At 44.5% G+C, this 22,680-nt stretch overlaps 1 protein-coding gene and 1 long non-coding RNA gene across 4 annotated transcripts in view; one reads left to right on the plus strand and one right to left on the minus strand.

The window, feature by feature from the left end:
- Positions 1 to 8,922, minus strand: part of LOC142829145 (uncharacterized) — a 27,868-nt gene extending 18,946 nt beyond the window's left edge. The window contains exons 1-2 of the long non-coding RNA XR_012903480.1: positions 8,781 to 8,922; positions 7,241 to 7,285 (exon numbers count right to left, since the gene is read on the minus strand). This is a non-coding gene — a long non-coding RNA (uncharacterized LOC142829145). The remainder of the gene's footprint in view (positions 1 to 7,240; positions 7,286 to 8,780) is intronic.
- The window catches only part of LOC102453174 (serine/arginine-rich splicing factor 5-like), a 20,156-nt gene continuing 6,021 nt past the window's right edge, over positions 8,546 to 22,680 (plus strand). For 2 of the 3 annotated variants that reach the window (XM_075927347.1, XM_075927349.1), the window contains exons 1-5: positions 8,546 to 8,704; positions 14,669 to 14,812; positions 17,553 to 17,623; positions 18,318 to 18,407; positions 21,168 to 21,240. In XM_075927347.1, the coding sequence (XP_075783462.1) occupies positions 14,687 to 14,812; positions 17,553 to 17,623; positions 18,318 to 18,407; positions 21,168 to 21,240 (360 nt within the window). In that variant the 5' untranslated portion in view covers positions 8,546 to 8,704; positions 14,669 to 14,686. Of the gene's footprint in view, positions 8,705 to 8,772; positions 8,873 to 14,668; positions 14,813 to 17,552; positions 17,624 to 18,317; positions 18,408 to 21,167; positions 21,241 to 22,680 lie in introns of those variants that run through there. The other variant, XM_075927348.1, reaches the window with a different exon arrangement.

A 22,680-nucleotide genomic window follows, 5' to 3' on the forward strand; every position in this document is an offset into this window, starting at 1 on the left:
GTTATGAAATCTTTAAGAACAAAAATGGTCTGGTCTTGGCCTTAAGGAAAAATTCGGAAGAGGCTCTTCCAGTCCTGGTACTTCCATCATGTCTCCGAAAGGAGATGGTGACCCTGGCTCACCAACAGGGTCACTTTGGGCCAGATAAGACCGCAAACAGAGACCTCTGGGTGGTTTGGTGGCCAGAACTAACTAAAGACATAGCCTTGCATATCCATTCCTATTTAAGCTGCACGGAAAACAACGCAGACAGTCGTGTCGTAAAAGGCCCATTACACCACCATCTTGCACAAGGACCTTGGTGTCGATTACAGATCGACTATATTGGTCCCCTTCCTAACACAGGTAGAGGCAAAAAGTTCTGTCCAGTCTAGTGGTAGTCGATGCCTTTACAAAATGGGTGGAGGCATACCCCACTCATAATTGTACTGCCGCCACTACCGCCAGAGTCCTTTTGAACGAGACCTTTGCCTTGAGGTTATTTGACTCAGACCAGGGATCACAGGTAACCAATACCCTCTGCCAGGCCCTTGGAATTAGGCAGAGATTCCATGTGGCCGGTCATCCTCAGAGACCAGTCTTGTTGAGAGAACAAACCAGACTCTTAAGACTGTTCTGAGGAAGATCATATGTCATCAAGGCAAGCATTGGGACCTCAAACTCCCCCTGGTTCTAATGGCAGTCAGATCAACTGTGGCGAGTCACGGCTTCTCTCCCCATGAGGTCATGATTGGCAGAGCCATGAGAATACCTGAGCTCTGGTGGGTGGGAGGCCAACCCCCTGATGAATACCAGCCTTGACTCACAATAGAAAGATACATGGAAAAGGTCTTATCTGATATGAGTGCCATTCAGTATCAAGTGGCCGTGCAGTTAAAATGAAACACACAAGGGATGGATAAGAGGTTGGAACATGTAAAGGTGATCGAGTGGGAGGATGGGGACCGAGTGCTATATAAATATTACTCGGACCAAGGCCACGCACTTAGCCAGTGGTGGGTAGGACCTGTCCACATAGTTAACAAGGCTAGTCCCTGCATGTATCAGTTGGAGATACCTCTTAAGAAAGGGAAAAAGAATCTTAAATGGTTTCATTCTAGTCAGCTAAAGGTCTGGAAGGGTGGTGGGAACCCCTGGAAGACTCAAGGATTACTCGTTGCATGGGTGGGCATGTAACAGAGAGTCCTTTACAGTGTGCCTGTATTTCATCCAATCTGGCGCATAGAGTCAAGGAGGGGTCTTTCAACATCACTGTGTATTCCAATGGTCAGTTTCATTCTGCAGATCAGACAATGTGACTGTATACCCCTTATCGACGGTATTTTGTAAATCTAAGTTGTATGACGGGTGGTTGTGATGGAGTACAGACACCCCCCACCAGTTGGGCGCCGCAGTGGGGAGCCACGGCCACCTAACCCCACCCCTTCACCTTTGTGGCACATGCTCGTGCCAGACGCCGGGCTTTTTAAATGTCGGCAGCGCGGCAGACAAGAGGGGAGGAAGTCTACCTGGGCTGGAGCCCGGGAGCAGTGCGGGTACTTGGGGAAATGTTCCCCCCCCCCACGGAGTGGAGAACTGGGCAAGCTGCACCTCCGGGAGGGAGACTGGACTCAGCAGCTGGGGGAAGAGCAGGCAGCGGCAATCAGACATTTGGACGACTCTTCGGCAGGCGAAGCGGCTGGCGTCCCTGAGAACGGCACCATCGACCCGAGTGCACAAGGGTGAGTGCGGGCGCAGTAAGAAGAGGCCCAGGGCAGGTGTTGGCCCGAGTGGTTGGTGGGTTGCAGCAAGGAACCCCCCCACCCTCCCAGCCATAAAGGGTTGGACACATAGACCTATAGGGCCCTGGGCTGGGACCTGCGGAGAGGGCAGGCCCCAGTCCCGGCCCCCTATCCCACCCTAAGCAAGAGTTGGGCAGAGTCCTGACCAGAACTGAACCAAGCTGCACAGTCCTTAGCACAGATAAACTTATTGGATAACCCAGCAACCCCGGAGGGTGTCAGACTGGAAAGGGGAGCACTTAAGTGATGCGCAGGGTGAACTGTAATCCCTGGGGTATGGGGATGGCATGTGGGGTGTGAGGCCTGAAGGATGGAATTAGGTATGCCCAGGGCAGAGGAACATTGGGCAAGGAACAATGGCATCTCTCATCCCACGAACGTCCCTCCCATGGGCTAAAGTAAAAGGGCAGTGCAGCCCATAGTGACCCCCACCTGAGGTGTGCAGAAGGGGTCACGGAGGGACACCCCCCGACAGTGGTCCTCAGCATTGTGATATAACAGGAACCGTAAATAGTTTGTGTCCCGTGTCTGTAGTTCCCAAATCCCTTAATAAGGCAAGTTGTAAAGGGCAGTTGGAAATGATGCTCTCAGGCAATGACTCTGGAATTTGGGCAATGATAGGAGTGTTTGGGGCCAAATTCCACATTCATGTCCAGGTTATGCCTAAGTCTTATGTTAATAGTATCGGCCCAGTTATTGCAAAAAGGGATTTGAAGAGGATGACAACGCAGCCTCGTTATGCCTTAAGAAAGGTAAATGTAGACATGCAAGTCTCTATTAAGACCTTATGACCTGCATGTGTACTTTTTCTTAAACCCCTGTGTGATGGATGGGATGCATGGATGTAGCCAGACATGAACCCCATCTTGTTTTTCCCCTCTCCTCCCTCCCCCAGGGTATGTCTACACTACCCCGCTAGTTCTAGCGGGGTAATGTATGCATACCGAACGTGCAAATGAAGCCCGGGATTTGAATTTCCCGGGCTTTATTTCCATAAGCCGGCCGGCGCCATTTTTAAATGCCGGCTTGTTCGAACCCCATGCCGCGCGGCTACACGCGGCACGGGCTAGATAGTTCGAACTAGCTAGCCATTCCGAACTATCTGCACAGACTATCTGCGTCTGTGGCCAATGTAGACGCGCTTTTCCGGAAAAGAGCCCCGATCGCCATTTTCACGATCGGGGCTTTTTTCCGGAAAAGACTACTGGTCTGTACACTGGCCCTTTTCCGGAACAGTGTTCCGGAATAAGGACTTATGCCCGAGCGGGAGCAGAATAGTTTTTCCGGAATAGCGGCTGATTTTGTACAGTAGAGCATCATTGCTATTCCGGAAATTCAAGGGCCAGTGTAGACAGCTCACAGCTTATTCCGGAAAAGCAGCTGATTTTCCGGAATAAATGGCCCAGTGTAGACACAGCCCAGTAGTATAGGTCAGGAATTGGCCATCCTTGATCAATCCCTAACTGACTCCTTAAATAGAATCGTGGAGTTCAATTATGATGCAATATCCACACTTCAATCGTGGTACCAAAATCAAGAATCAGATTTACAAAGGATTGTTAATACTATGGACACTCTGCAGCGTAATGCATCATGGGCTCTTGGATGTGTCCAAGCCCAGTTGTGGTTACAAACCATTGTCCAAAGACTTTTAAGGACAGGGTTCCAGGGAAGTCTCCCCACAGAAATAAGAAATCTAATGATGAACAGTGTGACCTCATTTGACAAAAATCATTATCACTTATGGAAAATGTTGAATTTTGAATATAACCCTGATTTACACATTGACCCACATAGATTTACCAAACTGGGTGGTCGAGGATCAGGAAGAATTCTTTGAAATAGATCCATCCCCTTGCATTTGGGAGACAAAATGTAGGATATATTTGTCCTACAGAGATTTATCGTGGTCCTCACATCTAAGTATGAATGAAGGGAGGTGCCATTATCATCTATAGCTGAGAAATTCCTCTCAGTCTGAGTTAGTAATTGTAAATAGTCATTGTGTTTGTATAAGAAGTTTACATGAACATTTCCTTGTTAATTTCTTTTACCCTGTAACTAATGACCCTCATAGTAATTTGTGTTTGTGTTAGCCTTGGAAGGATATATTAACTTTGTATCTGAAGAATTAAATACCAAACACATACAGCTCGCATATAGCCTGTACACTCATGTAGAGCTAGTGCACCTGGGGGGCTAATTTGAGTTTACTGCGTCAACTGGTACAGCATGCTGAGTTAAAAAAGAATTTTGAAAAGGGTGCACCAGGCCTCCAGATACACACACTGGTGGCAGTTTCTATTTGCTAGTCCCATTGACATCAGCAACCCACAATATCTGTTGATCCATCCTTTTGTTATAATTTTATTTGTTCAATTCCTGTTGACTGTGGGAATAATCATAACCATTAGATGGGTAAGGTTAAGAATTAGAAGGTTGGAAAATTGTAACCTAATGTCATCATCTTGTAATAGGATGCCGGCATCGAATCTCTCGAGATAGGATTTTCTTTCCGGCAAGGAGGGGAATGTAGGGTTAAAATTCTCTTAGACGCCATCTTGGACACAGATGCCATTTTGAGAGCCCATCAACAACAGGGACTCCATTTTGCCTACCTTTCTTCTCCCTCCTTCACCGCTTTTTGTGATTTGGCGGGAAATCCTGCAGACATGTGACTATAGTCTGCCTGGTAACAGCAGGATACTTAAGGGCTGCCTCTGGCTTTGCCCGGGGCTGCCCATCTGAGTGGCACAGTGCAGGGTCATTCAGACGGGTACGCCAGGGTCCACACTTGTTAGGTTTGGGGTTGTGGGAGGCACACTTGCAAACGAGGATTGACATCCACCGTCACTCCTTCCTGATCAGGACATACTTGCACCCACAATGACGCAGGGAGAAGGGACTCATTAGGTACTAGGCCGAACGGATCCAGCCGGAGCAGGATTCTGCTGTTCACTCACTTCTAGACGAGTGAGACCAAGCTGAAATCCAGGTGTTGCTGTGAATAGGGCCAGCTCTAGGCACCAGCAAATCAAGCACGTGCTTGGGGCGGCACATTTCCAGGGGTGTCATTTCCAGGTAAGCAGCCGTCCCGGCAATGCCCAGCCCCACCCTGCCCCGCCGATTTTAAAGGGCCATAGGAGACGCTACTACCCGCTGCGCAGCGCTGGCACCATGCGCACCCGGAGCCTGGTAGCTGCCCTCTGCCTCCTGCTGCTGCCCGGCTCTGCCACCTACTTTGGGTCAGCCCTGCCTACTTCGGCAGCTGGGGGGTTGTGGGTTGGGAGTGAGGGGTGCTTTTCGATAGGTAGGGGCTGGACAGGGCAGAGAAAAGGCTGTTGTGACTCAGCAGCGAGAAAGGGGAGGGAGAGTTTACAAAACATTCGTCCTCGAAAAAGAACAAGACAGATGATCCTATTCTTGATCCAAAAGAAAGGTTTAAAGTTGAATGTTTCTATTGTATTTTGGATGTAGCTATAACTTCCATTGAAGAAAGATTTTATTAGTTGCATGGTCTTTGTGAAACTTTTCAATTTTTATACGATATTGGAAATATTAAAAATCAGTTTTCTAAAGAAGACCTCATGAAGCACTGCCAGGACCTACATTTCGTGCTCAGTACTGATAATGCTGCTGACATTGATGGACTAGAATTGTATGATGAATTAATGAATTTATCTGAACTAAGAAGTCCTAAAACTTCCCCTCTAAAAGTATTAGAATTTATAGCAAGAAATGATTTTTTCACTCCAAACACTGCTATAGCATTACGCATTTTTTTAACATTACCAGTATCAGTAGCTTCTGGTGAGTGCAGTTTCACAAAACTGAAATTACTAAAAAATTATTTGAAGTCCACCATGTCTCAAAATCGTTTGTCAGGACTCGCATTAATTTCAATTGAAAATACCATTGCAAAAAAATTAATTTTACTGAATTATTAAAAGGCTACACAAATATAAAAACCAGAAAAAGTCAGTTCATATAAATTCTTTTAATTTATGAGAAACTGGGTGCACCGGAGGACACTAATGTTTTTCGTTACAGTGTATAATTGAACCAAAATTGTTTGTAATTGTGATTTTGTTAAAATTAAATGAGTACACTAGTAGGAAATTGTTTTATTTCACTAACTACAAATTTTCTGTTTTTATTTTTTTATTTTAAACAGTCAAAAAACAAAACAAAACAAAATATTGCAAAGTACAAACGTGTAAAAGCCAACAAAAGGGGGGGGGGGAGCAGCCAAAACACTTTTTGCTTGGGGAGGCAGAAAACCTAGAGCCGGCCCTGGCTGTGAGGTCCTCAAGTTGTGAGAGATGGTAATGTCCCTGTGACCCTCCTCCCGTCATCTGGGTCCTTACTCTGTGCTTACCTGAGTCGCAGTCAAGCTTGTTTATTTTGTTTCTGTTATGGGGTCCTGTACCATTCCTGCTTATACTTACCTTGTTTGCCTTGTTTACTGTTAATAAATCCTGTTGTTAGTTTACCTTATCTGTCTGTCCTAGTCCTTGGGGAAGACCTAATAACTCCCAGTGACAGACGTGGGTTTGGGGACGGGCCTGACAGCCGGGCCTGACAGCCAGCATCGAGCCAGCTGAGCAGTTGGTATGTGGATGCTCTAGGTGGAGAAAACAAAAGATTGAATTTAAAATTTGTGGAGTTATAATAGAGGGTCATGTTCTTGTGTACCTAGTAGCTAAGCAGTGAAGTTCAAAATGGTGACCAGAGCAGTCATGGTGAAGCATTGTAGGACATCTCCTGGACGTTACTAAAGTGGATGTAAATAATGCAGTGTCTATACTGACACGGCATTGACTTAAGTACATCAAACTAAACACTTCACCTCTCATAGAGGTGGAGTTAATAAGTTGGCATAGTGGTGAAGTTATATCAGTGGGAGCAATATTAGGCTACGTCTACACTGGCACCCTTTTCCAGAAATGCTTAAAACGGAACAGTTTTTCCGGTATAAGTATTTCCGGAAAAGCACGTCTACATTGGCAGGACGCTTTTCCGGAAAAGCACTTTTTCCGGAAAAGCATCCATGCCAACGTAGACGCGCTTTTCCGCAAAAAAGCCCCGATCGTCATTTTCGCGATCGGGGCTTTTTTGCGGAAAAGAAATCTGTGCTGTCTACACTGGCCCTTTTCCGGAACAGTTTTTCCGGAAAAGGACTTTTGCCCAAACGGGAGCAGCAGTTTTTCTGGAAAAACAATTACGATTTTACATTAGATCATCATTGCTTTTCCGGAAAAGCAAGCGGCCAGTGTAGACAGCTCACAGCTTATTCCAGAAAAGTGGCTGCTTTTCCAGAATAAGTGGCCCAGTGTAGAGACAGCCTTAGATTGACATAAGCTGTTTTGCGTCAAACTCCAGTCTATAGTATGTAGACCAGGCTTACCTGCTGTACTGTTTAATCCTGCTAAGCACCTGTCATGAGACTAGTGATTTACCTGCTGAATGACCTTGAGCAAGTCACCATACCTTGGTTTCCCCATCTGTAAAATGGGAATAGAGAAAGATACTTTCTGTCTTTTGTAAAATACTTTGAAATCTGGGCCGGGAGGGGGGGGCTGAATAATTTATTACAAACTACCACCCACAAACAACTCCTCCGGTTGTTTTCCCCCTCCCATTCCTTGCCCCTGTGACTTATATCGGTATAAAAGTGTCCCTCAGGGGTACGAAAAATCCACACCACTTGGCCCATGCAGTTGTACTGACTAGGTATAGACTAGGGGGCTGTGTCTACACTGGCCCCTTGAATTTCCGGAAAAGCACTGATGATCTACTGTAAAATCATCAGTGCTTTTCTGGAAAAACTATGCTGCTCCCATTCGGGCAAAAGTCCTTTTCCGGAAAACTGTTCCGGAAAAGGGCCAGTGTAGACAGCACAGATTTCTTTTCCGCAAAAAAGCCCCGATAGCGAAAATGACGATCGGGGCTTTTTTGCGGAAAAGCACGTCTACATTGGCACGGACGCTTTTCCGGAAAAAGTGCTTTTCTTGAAAAGCATCCTGCCAATGTAGACGCGCTTTTTCCAGAAATACTTATAACGGAAAACTGTTCCGTTTTAAGCATTTCCGGAAAAGGATGCCAGTGTAGACGTAGCTGGGATGTTAAAATCTGCTTAGTTAGGTAAATGTGTAACTGCTAATGGGCGGAGGAAGGGGGGCCGGAGGGAGTGTGCCATGGCAGAGCTCACCCTCAATTTAGCTATCTCCTGGTAGCACCTTAGCTAAAGCACTACAGGTGCAGCACTAAATAGAGCTCTGCCCTCAGAGCTGAAGAAAAGCTTTGCATAGCTTGTCTCTCACCAATGCTCCCTGTACTCTAGACACGTGTTCAGCTGCTCAAGAGAGATTCAAATGCCACCCCGCGGAGTAGCAGAGCTGCCAGGTGTTTTGTTTCTAATGGTGGTGCACAAGGGCACACGCCTCTGTGCACACAAACACTGTATCTGCACATGGCTGGGAAAGATTAGGAGCGCTCCCTCGCCACACCCTTTGCGCCAGGTCCCACCCGGCCCCGGGAGCGGCCTGCGCCACGCGCTTGAAGAGAGCTCAGGAACACGGACAAGGCTCCCCCTCCTCCCTAATGCGTCACTCTCCCACGTCAGCGACCACGAGCCGCAACCGACCAGCAGAGGCGACTCCCAGCAGCGCGCCACGCTTCGGTCCTACAACTCCCAGCGTGCAGTGCGCGGGCTGCCGCGCCGCAGCTGCACATCCAGGCAGCTCTAGGGGCGGGCCGAACCGGCGCGGTGCGTGCTGGGAGGAGAAGTCTGGCGGCGGCGCGCTAATCGCTGGGTTCCGGGGCTGCCTTTCTCTCGGGACGGGCGCCGCCATATTGCGGCGGAAGAGAGAGGCACCGAGCGCTGCGCTCCCGGGTCTGGCTGGACCCAGCGGCCCCCACGGGTGAATATCCCCTTCCCTTCGGCCGGGCGGGGGGGTGGAGGCCGCGGGTGGGGGCGTGGGGTGGGGAGGGCGGTACCTGATCTGTGCGTTGCGAAGTTGCGCAAACCGAGCGACTGGCGAGCCGTGGCGTGACGCACCGAGAAGCTCGCGCGGCTTCTGATCCCTCGGGTAGGAGAGAGCTGCCCCCCCCCCTCGCCGCCGCCGCTTCTCTTGCTTCCCACCCAGCGCCACCGGCCTCCCTGCCTCGCTCGGACCGCCCAAGAGCCCCCCCCCCCGCCGGACATCGCCGCTGTGCACAGCCCCTCCCCCCTCCGGCCCCGTTACGCGTCGCTCTTCCCGCGTGTTCTGCGCGCCCGCGGGCTCAGGCGCTGCGGGGGCGGGGTCTCAGCTCCCGCGGGGCTGAAGGTTTGTTTCTAGTTATTACTTGCTAAGCGCGTCGCGACGCCTCGCTTCCCTGGGCCTGCTGCCGCCAGACTCCTGGGCGGGGCCTGCTCTCAGCGCTCTCTAAGTCAGGAGTGTGGCGGAAGGAAGAGATCAACGTTGGGGCTTTTTTGCCTCTTTCTGTGGGTTGGCGAGCAACTTTGGTCTCTGTGGCTGGGGAACATTGATGTTTCCGGTCTTGATCTACTCGGTCTTCAAGAAGCTGCAGTACCCACTCTGAGCCCATTGACCCCTCTTTCACCATGCTAAATAGCAAATATGGAGAGGTGGCATAAAGCAATCTCCTATACGAGGCAACGCTTCAGTGTACTTCTCTCCTCCCGCCCCCCATGTCATTCCATGGCAGCCCCTCTATGGCTGAAGGGTAGTTGCCCCTCCGAATTCGAGCACATAGCTGTGGGTGTGCAGGGATCACACAGCACAGCTTGGGGTTGGTCCTACCACCATTTTATCGTGATCAGGACAACACGGGAGGTAATCTAGAAGCCTGAGTAACTGTAAACAGCTGTTTAGCCTCCCTATTGCTAGAAAGACCTCTGCAAGTGTATACCAAACTTATGTAACAAAAGGAATGCAAAAACACAAATGAGCACTGTTGAAGCAATTAAAACTCACCATACTCATTTGTATAAGACTGGGTGAGGAACCTTTTTGGGGGGAACTGCTGACCCAGAGAAAAATCAGTCAGGGGCTGCAGGTAGGTGGTGGATGCTGGAGTGCCAGTGGGGGAGGCCCTAAGCTGTGGGGGCCAGACAACCCAGAGGCCACAGGTTCCGCACCCCGGTATAAAATCATATGATTTTCTGTTGCTGAGTCTTAATAAAAAGACAAATACATTATTAGAAAATTAACACCTAATGATATTAGACTAACATCCTGCTTGATGTCTGGGAGCTAGTAGTCTTCTATGGAAGCTGTTTAAGATGACGGTGGCAAAGTTGAAAACTTTTGCTACTGTAAGGGAGATGGGGAGAATGCAAGGAAATATGCCAGCAAGGGTCTGAAAGCAGGGCAAAATTGTCTGGTAATAGTAATCTGCGGGTCTGTCTTCCCTTTTTCATGTTGAAAGATTAGTGAGGTGGAAATGCGTATTGTCCCTTTTTTATGTTCTCAGGAGAATGAAATGGGGGCCCTTCTACTCTGGTCTGTAATTCCTCCCTCCTCCACATATGTACAGGCTGTCCTCTCTATAAATCCAAGATGTATTCCATAAAACGTGGATTTACAGCAAAACCACTTAAAGCAGGGAATTTTTTTTCCCCACTGGCTGACTTCTGTTTGCACTTTTTTTAAAATTTTATTTATTTATTTTTTTGCTCAACTTAAGAGCGGGATATGGGAATATTTATAATGTATCAGTTCCTACAAGTGTCAATGACTTAAGTGCGGAACGGATGTATACCAGGGTGACATAGTGGGGACACCCCGTATTCCTGAACATACATGGAGTCTTTGGAGGCAAGACTAAAGAATTTTATCTTTAACATAGGTGTGTATAGAAGGATTTTTTTTTTCTTGTTGGAGGTTTGTTGCTTTTTGTAAATGGTTTTAGTTAAAAACTCCAGGCACAAAAACAAATAGTTAATGAATAAACGTGACTTATAGAAGTATTCTGTCCATTACCGAGGAGGATGACAAAGACAGTTGCAAGCTGGAATAAGTTTTGCTAATACAATAAGCCTCGTTCAGGCTAGGGATGTAAGCGACTAATCAAATAGTTGACTATCTGATAAGCAAAAGCAAATTGGATAGTCGACACACTAGTAGACTAGTCACTCCGCCTCGCCCTTGCTGCCTCTATCAGAAAGTCAGGGGGCGGGAGAGGAGGTAATTCTGGGGGGAGCTGGCTTAAAAGCTAGTTTCCCCCCAGCTCTGTGGGTGGGGTCAGGGATGCAGCCGCAACATTCCACCTTTGAAATGTACAAGAGTCCATGCTGGGGCTCTTGTACATTTTAAAGCGGAAGCGCTACATGGAGCCCAGGGTCAGCGGGCACTCCCCACTGACCCCAGGCTCCCTACGGCATACACAAGAACCCCTACTGGGACTCTTGTGCATTTCAAAGGAGGAATGCTGTGTGGCACTTCTGCCTTTGAAATATAGCAATTGCTGGGCAGGCTCTTGTATCTTTCAAAGTGAAGGCGCCCTTATCAACTAATTGAATAGTTAATGGAAATTCTATTGACTATTCGATTAGTTGATTAATCTAATTTTAACATCCATAGTTCAAGCAAAACCCTGCATGGTCACTTGCTTTAGACCTTTTTCTGCTGAGACACCATTTCACCATTAATCAAAGGATGTTAAGAGGCAGGTAATTCGCTAATCATGTAGTTGATAGAATTTTTGACTACATGACTAGTCAATGAGGAAAGAAGTGCTCAGTCCCAGCTTGTGCTGAGTCTGGAAGCTACCCTCACTGGCTCTCCAGTTTAAATGTACTAAGAGCCAGGCGGGCAGGCAGCCCAGCTCTTAGTACAATTAAACTGCAGAGCCGCAGTGGAGGTAGGTCTCAGATCCGGTGCCAACCAGGACTGAGCCAGGTTTGTCACGGAAAGAGCCAGCGGGGAGGGGAGAGATGGGAATGCGAGTTGTCAACTCAACTAACCAGTAAACCTAGACTAATCAACTACAGCCTCTCCCCGAGTTACAAACGAATTACGGACCAAACACTTGGCCGTAACTTGATTTGTTTGTAACTCGGACCCCATTGAGTTACATAGCGACCGCACTCTTCATAAGCGTGGGTCGCGTTTGTAACTTGGGGACCGCCTTTATGACCACTCCATGGAAGCTTTGGTCGTAAATGCAAATGGTCATAACTCGACTGTTCGCAACTCCGGGACCGGCTGTACTTGCTTACATCCCTACATTAATCTGAACTTTTTTTTTTATTTTGGGCTAATCGTATTTCTTAATATTCCTAGTTCTGAGTCAATAGAGATGTTTTGGACATTAAATGACATGTACTTAATTAAATTTTAAAACATTGAATCCTCTTCCTTTAAATCTTTCCTTGTAAACATGCTACTTGTTAAAGCTTGTCCATGTTGTCCATGACACTTACGTGGTAAATTACATTAACGTTAACGTTAAAAAATTATATCTGAATTGCCCTTGGATTTCACCCTTTGTGGGCTCCTTGCAACATTTCAAAGTGGCAGTGCCACCTGGAGCTCAGAATCAGCTGGGGACTCCCCTACTGACCTCAGGCTCCATGTGGCAGTGCCACTTTGAAACACCACAGGAGCTCAGCATCGGGCTCCTTGTGGCATCTCAAAGTGGCAGTGCCACATGGAGCCCAGCAGGAGAGTCCCCCAGCTGATCCAGCTGCCGCTTTAAAACGCTGTGTTCAGCCCAGGGCCAGCTGGGATATCCCCAGGCTGCATTTGGCATTTCAAAGCGGCAGCACCACGTGGAGCCTGGCATCTGGCCCCAGGCTCCATGCGGCGCTGCCACTTTGAAGTACCCTCTCCACTGCTTCTGCTGCTTGCTGCCTCTTTCTGATAAAGGCAGCAAGAGGGCAGCAGCGACTAGTCTATTAGTCTGTGACTATCCGATAAGCATTTGTGACTAGTCGTTCACATCATAGAATCATAGAACTGGAAGAGACCTCAGAAGGTCATCAAGTCCAGCCCCCTGCTCTAGGCAGGACCACATCCCTAATTTCAAGGTGCTCAGGCAAAGACTAACTTTGCACCAGTGTTCTCAACATCAAAAAAGTAATTTTGGCTTAAAGCTTATAGAATTACCTGAATTTAAATGAATGCATGCATACTTGTTCAGAACAAGATTTCATGGTTTGGGTTTTTTTTTAATAATAAAGCTGTTAGAATTGTTGAGGCAGGAGGAGAAAGAACTGGAGACAGAATTGATTCTTGAAAGGTCTAGTGGAAGTGCATTTTCCTATCATTAGTCCAAATTTCTGCAAGTGTCTCAACTTAGATTCCCAAAATCACTAGTCAGTTTGGAAAATATTGGTCCCTGATGTTAGACTTTAATTCTTCCACTATTCAAATAACTGTCTCATGATGAGAAATCACATCTCACTCTGCGGTCTGGTGGAATGCTGCTAACAGCAACATGCATGTATCCTTTTAATATGAAAATACTATATGGCCCCCTCTTGGCAATATGCAAATGAGGCAAAGCGTGGAATATTGCTGTGCCTCATTTGCATAATTAACGAAGCTCCGTTTTCGTGCAAGAGGCTTTTGCACAAAAAGGAGCAGTCTGCATGGCTCCTTTTTGTGCAAAACCTCCCTCTTGTGCAAGAGCTGTTCTTCCTCTTTTTTTTCCTGGAAGAACAGATCTTGCTCAAGTGGGGGGTTTTGCGCAAAAAGGAGCCGTGTAGACTGCTCCTTTTTGCGCAAAAGCCTCTTGCACAAAAATGGAACCTCATAATTATGCAAATGAGGTGCAGCAATATTCCATGCTTCACCTCATTTGCATATTTTTTGTGCAAGAGGGGGCAGTATAGACATGGCCTATAGGCATTTGGGGCTTATTTGAACGAAGAACTGTGACTTTCAGAATGAAGTAATATTAACTGGATTAAGAGTTATAAAATGTATCTTTCAGATGATACATCATATAACTACAGTTCCGTAAAATGCATCTTTGGGTTCATGTTTGAATCAGAATGACTTCTATAGCTATTTTCTTTTGTTTACAAATAAAAAACTGCTTCTCATTATTCTGAGTTTGAAAATCACTAGGGCTTTTTTCTACATACATATTGTCCTCAATAATGAGGACTGCAATTGGAACTTGGTTAACAATTCTGTTGATAGTGTATGTCCCAGATTATGCTTTAGATCACTATCCAAATCTGGGTTAGTTGTATGGGAACAAAAATAGCGAACAAACAAAAAAATCTCTTGTTTTCAGAAAAGTAATGAAACAGAAGGTGTAAATCTAGTGAGTATAAGATGTTTTTGTCACTTCAGATCATAGCTACTTTTCAGAGAGGAGATAAAATTGATATAACATTGTCTGATCAGTGGACTGTGCAGTCGTTGAAATATATCATTGATGTTACATGTCCAGTGCTCTTGCGATATTTTTTTTTATAAAATATGGGAAACCTTTATAGATTTAGTGGGCCTGCATTTGACAGGCTGTATCACTTGGATCTGATGCTGCCAAGCAGAAAGCTAGCCCAGCACTTCTCTAGGAGTGAATGATTTTACCCTGTAATTAATTTTCATACTTCTATGATGCTCAAGTGCATTCCCTGATGCTGAACTAATGCCTTTATCAAAGAGTAGATAACAGAAATATTAGTTTATACTATAAAAAGAAACTTAAGTGTTCTTCCCTGCCCGTTTTATTTAAGACTGTAATTAAGGACTTCTTTCTGAGGAATCCTATTTCTAACAAGATTTGGATTTGTTGTCACTTGGCTATCTAATTTGACCAATGACCAGGATTTCTGGGGCTTCAGTTAGAAGTGACTCAGATCAGGTAATTTTTACTTCATTACTTTGATGACCAGTGCTAATTAAACAACTGTTATTTTACAGTTTCACCTTTAAACTAAAATGAGTGGCTGCCGTGTCTTCGTTGGACGTTTGAGCCCACATGCCCGGGAACGGGATGTGGAGAAATTCTTCAAAGGATATGGACACATACGTGAAATCCATCTGAAAAATGGTTTTGGGTTTGTGGTAGGTATATCATTGTGTTTCCTCTTTTATGCAGTTACAGGCTCAGTTACCTTAATAGCATGGAGGGGACGTCACTTAGGGAAGAAATGTTTGAGACTAGCCGTTCGGGTAGGGGAATAAAACATGTTCGTTTCTGCTTTCAATTGCTTTTCATGCGAGCTAATAAAAGTATTAAGGATGTAAGTAGCTAGTCAAATAGTCAACTACCTAATAAGCCTAAGCTGTATCAGAAGCAGCAAGGGGGTAGTTTGGAAGCAGGAGCCGGTGCTGAGGGAAGCCAGCTTAAAAGCTGGTTTCCCACAGTACTGTCGTCATGGTGCCTTCTATCATCGTCGTCCCCCCCTTTCTCCCCCGCACTGCTGACTCTGATAGAGGCAGTAGTGCGGTGGGAGGGGGCCACAGGGGAGGCTGCCTGCTGTGGACCCTGGCTCTGTTCGCGGTCAGCCCTGGCTGCCATAGGCAGGGGCTGCTGCCTGTCTGCGGGAGGTCTCAGAGGGGCCCCCATGGACCAAGTTTGCTGGACCTAGCATGAGCCAGGACTAAGGAGGTATGGCTCAGGCCCAGCTTGCCCCGGGTCCTGGAGCTACCCCTGCTGCAGCTCTGCATTTTAAATGTAGTAATAGCTGGACAACTCTTACTACATTTCAAATGCAGGACTTTAGCAATCCCAGACCTGGCATGAACTGGCCTTACTCTGTCCCAGCTCGTGCTGGGTCCGGGACCTACCCCCACTACAGTTCTGCAGTTTAAATGTAGTAAGAGCTGGGCTGCCTGTGCGCCCAGTTCCTACTACATTTAAACTTCAGAGCCACAGTGCGGGTAGCTTCTGGACCCGGCTCAAGCAGGGACAGAGCGCCTTACCTGATTGTGTAGTCGTCACAAATTGTATTGATTACAGGATTAGCCAGTTTCTTGTCTCTGAGCATCCTTAAACACACATACATATATATTACACACACACACACAGTGTAAAATGATTGAGCAAGTATTTATCTACTACAATTGGTTCCTAGCATAGTAAAGGCATTCTGATTGGTTGATATTAAAACTCTGTATTATTTTGTTATCACATACTGTAGGAAATACATTAAAGAGCCACTTGCTGCTCACAAGCTGCAGTCTGAGTATCACTGCTCTAAAGAATGGCTTGGTGTCAGTTGTTGCCGAAAACAGTTGTAAAAGTGTTTTTCTATTGAAACCTCATAAAGGAATGGACTTCAGTAATCATCACACTCCTTGTTTATAGCCATTAAGACAATAATAAATTATAAAATTTACCTCTAATAGCACTTTTTTAAATCAAGAACCTTAAAGCATTTTAATACACTAACAAAAGCTAGGTAAGTAATATTCCCATTTTACATACTGGTGAACTGAGTAAAAGAGATTAAGTAACTTGGCAGAAGTCAGACAGCAAATCTATAGTAGAGCTATGAATATAATCCGTAATACCCAATTCTTGGTTTTCCTCATTAAGGGCCAGATTCTGATATCCTTACTCAGGGTGTAGCATCTCAATGTGTGTACAGGCAGTCCCCGGGTTACGTACAAGATAGGGACTGTAGGCTTGTTCTTAAGTTGAATCTGTATGTAAGTTGGAACTGGCGTCCAGATTCAGCCTCTGCTGAAACTGATCAGTTTCAACAGCGGCTGAATCTGGATGCCAGTTCTGACTTGCATACAGATTCAACTTAAGAACCCCAGGCATCCCCAAGTCAGCTGCTGCTGAAACTGATCAGCGGCTGATTCCAGGAAGCCCGGAGCAGGGGCTTCCTGTAGTCAGCCACTGGTCAGTTTCAGCAGCGGCTGACTTGGGGATGCCTGGGGCAGAGCAGCTGGGGTGCTGCTCTGCCCCAGGCGTTCTGATTCAGCCGCTGCTGAAACTGACCAGCAGTGGCTGAATCAGGACTGGGGCAGAGCAGCTGGGGTGCAGGACCAACCGGCAGCGCCCCAGCTGCTGTACCACAGGCGTCTGGAGCAAAGCCGCAGAGCACGGGGGTAGCGGGACAGCCCAGACGCGCCGTGGCTGTCCTGCTGCCCTCGGGTTCCGCGGCTTTGCTTCCCGTCCCCCTGGTCTGCAGACCAGGGGGACGCGGAGCAAAGTGGCGGAACACGCGGGCAGCAGACAGCCCAGACACGCGTCTGGGCTGTCCACTGCCCGCGTGTTCCGCCACTTTGCTCTGCTTTGCTCCCCGTCTCCCTGGTCTGCAGACCAGAAGGACGGGGAGCAAAGCGGCGGAACACGCGGGCAGCAGACAGCCCAGACGCGTCTGGGCTGCCCGCATGCTCTGCCGCTTTGCTTCCTTTCCCTGGTCTGCTGGAGACCAGGGAGAGGGCCCCGTTCGTAACTACATAACGTCGACAGAACTCAGCAGTTTTGTCGAAGCTGGTAAACCTCATTTTACGAGGAATAACGCCTTTTGTCAACAGAGTTCTGTCGACAGAAGGTGTTACTGCATCTAAACTGTCCTTTGCATCTACACTGCCATGTTGACAAAGCAGCTTGCTTTGTCGACAGAACTGAATGTAGTGTAGACGCTCTTTGTCGACAGAAGCTTTGTCGACAGTATCTGTCGACAAAACTTCTGTTGACAAAAGCCTGTAGTCTAGACGTACCCTCAGGTGCTGCAGGACTCCTTGTCTCTTTTGCAGATCCAGACTAACACGACTACCCCTCTGATACTAGTGGGAAATGTTAGCTCATTATAAATTTCCAATGCTTATTTCTGTTTCTTCCTAGGAGTTTGAAGATCACAGAGATGCTGATGATGCAGTTTATGAACTGAATGGTAAAGAACTGTGCAATGAAAGGTAAACTTCAAATATGCTTTTTCTAAAGCACTAAATACATTTTATACCCCAAATGTGATGCACTAAGCTCTGCTTCCACATCTAATTCCCGTGGCTCTGACATATCTCCATATAGGTAGAAGGGTCTATTAACATATCCTGATGCAAGGGGGGGGGGGGGGAATTGGATTGTAACATAGAATTCAACTGCTTTTTTTGGACAGAAGTAGTGGAATTAGTCTTCCTTTCAATGGTTTATTCCTCTCTTCCCCAAGTGAACAGATGCTACCTTACTGGAAATGGCAAATCCATTCATTTCACTCTTCTTTTCATTAGTCCATCTGTCACTTCCAGAAATTGATCAGCACCTCTAAGCATATGTATGACTTGTAAGAGTGCCATACATTCACTGTATATAAGAAACCAATAAGTTATTAAAATAAGGTAAAAAACAAACTATCCATGTGGTCCTTTTCACATCCTGCTGCTGTTTATAGCCTTGTTCTTTCCTTCTGACCATTAAATCTAAACTGCACACATGTAGTAAATTTCATGTAAACACAATGACTTTTGGATGCTTATGAAATATCTGCCATTCATTCTGGTATGCTACAGCCAATAAACTAAGGCTCTCTTTTGATTCTGCATGTGTACTTCCTATTTCAAAGGTTTGAAGTGACTTAAGTAGTTACGGATTTTTTTCTTCATGTTTAAGGGTTACAATTGAATATGCCAGGGCACGAAGAGGGAGAGGCAGATTTCCACAACGGTTCAATTATTACCAGTCACGTAGCAGTGGATCTGGGTGAGTGATCTGGTCTCATTTTACTGCATCTAAAATAACTGTTTAAGCACTGTGTGTCCCTATTGTATTTTCTTCTTTCTAGCAGTGGCAATAGGGGAAGCTCCACATCCTTACATAGCATTGAGAAAACCAGTACTGACGCCCCCAGATTTTGCAACCTGCATCTCAACTAGGGCATCTCTCTACCTAAGCAATGTGTCATGGGTTTAATATTACTATACAGCAGTGGTTCTCCAGTGTATATTCTGTGAATCACTTCCAAATAAAGTTCCTCTCCTGGACCTTCTAAGCTGCTAAATTTTCTCATTGTTTGGTTCTAAAAAGTTTAACTGAGCAAACGCTGTGGTGGGTTTTCATAGACCATAGTAAGAACCATTACTGTAGGAACAAAGGACCAACATGCACGGCCATCAGTATAAAAATACTAATGAGCAAAAGTTGCTGATTGAATAGAAAGTGACCCCTCAAGGACAATCTCTATCCTTAGATTAAATCTAAAAATAGTTATGGTATATAATATGTATCTACTATATATGCTGGGTATGGAGTTTGTGTGGAAAAAGTATTATTTTGAATTTATTTAATGTGAATGTGATTTTTTATCAATTTTTATAACAGATTTTCTTAAATGACATATTTTTCAGAGTTGTTTAAATAACACAACACATTCAATTTTTTTTCTTTAAATTATTACCTCTAGTATCTTTCTGAAGTAAATCATTTGAACTGATGTATTCTGTAGTAATTATCTATGGACTATGCAGAGGAGTTGTTGAAAGGAGGATAAACATTTCACTGAATTATAATTCTTAACCTCTCTGCAGTTTTTTTAGAGGCAGAGTTCCTCCCAACCCCAGGCCAGTAAAATCTGGGCATCTAATTTGCATATGCAAGTATGCTAATTAGATTATTTTTTCTTTAGTGGCAGTGACCTTGATGCGATAGGACCGAGGTCTGGGCTAAAAGTGAACTTTTAAAGTAGGAAGTGTGATTGAAGGTCGTGGGCATCTGACGTTTTGGCCATGTTCATGACGTCAGACACCCGGTGCCAGACAGGAAGAGACTACCGTTTGCAATAATGAAAAAATGGGACTCAGCCTTCCAGTTTTGGGACTCTGGGACTTCTGTTTAAATGCTCTGAAGATCTGGATATTCTGAAAAAAATTGGGACACTTTGAGGTATGCGCTGAAATCAAATTACCTATGCTTCAGTGTACAAATCAGTACACACTGCTAGGGTTACATTTATGGGATGAGGCATAGAATTGAAAGAACTATAACATAGAGTCATTCCAGCATCTAGACTGAACAAATTAACTTAGGTGTGACCCCAAAGAAAGTATTAATTTTCTTTCTATCCTAATCTTTTCATAACAGTAAGCCGAGTTTTTGTGCCAGGGCAAATAACATTTTACATACATGCTTACACACACTAGACAGTTTTTCTTCATATTAATGTCATTTTGCATGTGCGAAAGGACAGGCTAGGAAGTAATGACTATTGGTTTTCCTATCCAAAACTGAGGAACAGTGTCATTGGGTGTACTTAGATTTGGGTGCTCACTGTAGTCTGTTTCATTTGAAAAAAATAACTGAATACAAGGGTGCCCAAGTAGCAATACATCTTTGAATTGCAGTTTTGTGATGTACAGATTTGAGAGGATGCAAAAAAAAATGTTTTAAGTGGTGTGGTCTGGCTTAAATTGCTGTCAGTGCTTTGTAACTACCTTGATCACTTTTACCAGGAACAGCTGAGTGGCAGAACAGTAGTCAGGTGGAAACCGTTTATCTTCTCACTGTACTGTTCTTGTTTTCCTGCTATTCTGATAGAAGTCCTACATAACACCATTAGCAGAACTGTACATCACATCTGCACAAGCCAGTGTGTTTTTTCCAAACTCCTTGATGGTTCTCAGATCCTCCAATTGAGTTGTTGGGATTGGGATCACTGATTGCCTGTTAGGGACTTCCTCTCTCTTCTCCCTTCCTCCCCCCCTTTTCAGCACCTCATAACTCCTGACTAGACCATTTTTTCTTTAAAATAAACTTTTTAATCAACATTCATTTAAAACTATCATATAGTAATTATAGTAATTTCTTTCAGTAATGTTTCATGATATGAAAACTTATTTTATTCATAAAGTGCCACTGTCACTTACAAGCAATCAGTTGGCTTCATGTTGTGTTTCTTGAAGTCAGAAAATTTTGACGCATGAGAAACTGCCATGGGATACATTGGCATATCCAAATATTAGCAACTGCTTGGGAATTGAGAACCATTGGGTTAAACCGTCTTCAAATGTGTATGTGTCTCTGACTTCGAAAGGCAGAATTTAGCCTCTTGTCAGCAAGGATGTAATTACAGCCTTCAGTGGGAGTACCCTCCGGAGGCATAATATTTGATCAAAGCCATTAGTGTACTTAGATTATACTTTTCTTGGCTCTGAGCTAATTTAATGAAAATACAGTAGCCTTCTAGAAGTCTGAAAATGTCATCTGTATAGAATGCCTGTGTGTGAAGTTCTTTCATTGAAATACTAATTTATTGCTAAATTCCGCACTTCCATTCTTACAGTGGGAATATGCTTTTAAATATAGTATAGAGTTAACTAGGCAGAATCTAATCTGCAGTCCATCTGTAAGAAAAACAACTAGTATTTAATTTTATCAGCAAACCATCAGAACACATGAGTTTCTGTGTAAGAGTTTTACATATTCTGCATTGGGAAAATGTATCTTATTGTCTCTGAATTCTTATAGCTGGTATGGACCTCCTGTTCGTACTGAACACAGAATTATAGTTGAAAATCTTTCTTCACGGATCAGCTGGCAGGTGAGTTAGATTTTAATCTTTTTAAAATCTTTTAATACATGATTTTATTCTGAGCATTTTATTTTCTTGCCCTTAAGGAGGCAGTTTGCAATTTATTTAAAGCCAATTTATTTAAAGCCATAATAAATATTTAACTTTTATTAAGTTTTTTAAAAAGTTCTTGCATTATTATACTCCAACACTTCAGAGTAACTAATTTCAAAGCAATTTTTTAATTTGGGATTATATCGTTTTACTAGGAATATCTGAGATTTCCAGATCTTTGAGTTTACAATTTTTGTTATGATTGAAACTCATAGTCTTTTACAATTGTAGATGAAACATGATTAAGAATCCATTAATACTGCATGAATAAAGCAAATTCCAAGAAAGCTATTTATCCCATAGTGTACTTAATGCAGCAGTTCAGATACAGTCTTTTAAAAATTGTCTTTAAAGCTATCTCACTGCATTTGTGATGTCTACAACTTTTTTCTAATCTTTATCGGGCTTGAAAAGAACAACCACATGATCACTGTTTATATTAATGTGTGTTTTGTCTAATATACCCATTATAAGGAATTAACTTTTCTTTGTGGGCTTTACACCATACATTAATGAACAGGGATGGATTTTGTGTGCATACTGAAAAGATGGACATGAATAGATTGTGTTAGTTTAAGGCTCTGGCCCTTGCAATAAGAACTGCAAGAGCAAATATTCTGTGCCTTTCTGGAGTTTCACTGATGTTAATGGTGGTGCTTCACAGAGGTTCAGGGTTCCACCCGTGTGGATCCAGTGGCATAATTAGGACTGAAGTTTGCAAAGCTTCATGTCACTCTTTCATATAGAAAGCACAGTATTTTATTATTAAATAGTAAACTTCTGATTAGTTTTAAACCTGATTCAAGATAAGTGGGTTTCATCTAAATCGCTCTAGTGTTTAATACACAACTTCTGTGTATAAAGTGATCGCTCTAAAAATCACTGATCTTGTAAAGGTGACATGGGGGGGCAGGGAAAACTGTAATGGAGTGTTGAGGAGAGCAATCATTTAATGGAGGTACTTATGTTTAAATTTAATTCATAGCATGGAAATTGGACTTTGCAATAACACTTGAATATTTGTAATGGCTTTATTCTTACTAATTACATGTTAGACTTACATCCACTTAATTCAGATTCACCTGTGGTTGCCTGAGCACATGAACATATCCATACCTAAATGTTTGGAGTAAAATTTCTTGAATGCTTAAATGCTAAGTAAGTTCATGCTAATGCAAGCACTCTTCAAAAGCTCCCTCACAAGCTTTGCGCTTTGTAGGCTTCGTGTGAAATTACTGTGAATCTTGGCACTAGCTCATTGGAGGTGATGTAAGGAGGATATTATGCCATTTATCCTAGATTAGTGGAAATGCACAATTAAAGTGCATGTAAATTAGAAGTGACAAATTATATAGC

The sequence above is a fragment of the Pelodiscus sinensis genome, chromosome 4, assembly GCF_049634645.1.
Source record: "Pelodiscus sinensis isolate JC-2024 chromosome 4, ASM4963464v1, whole genome shotgun sequence".
Classification (NCBI taxonomy): Eukaryota; Metazoa; Chordata; order Testudines; family Trionychidae; genus Pelodiscus; species Pelodiscus sinensis.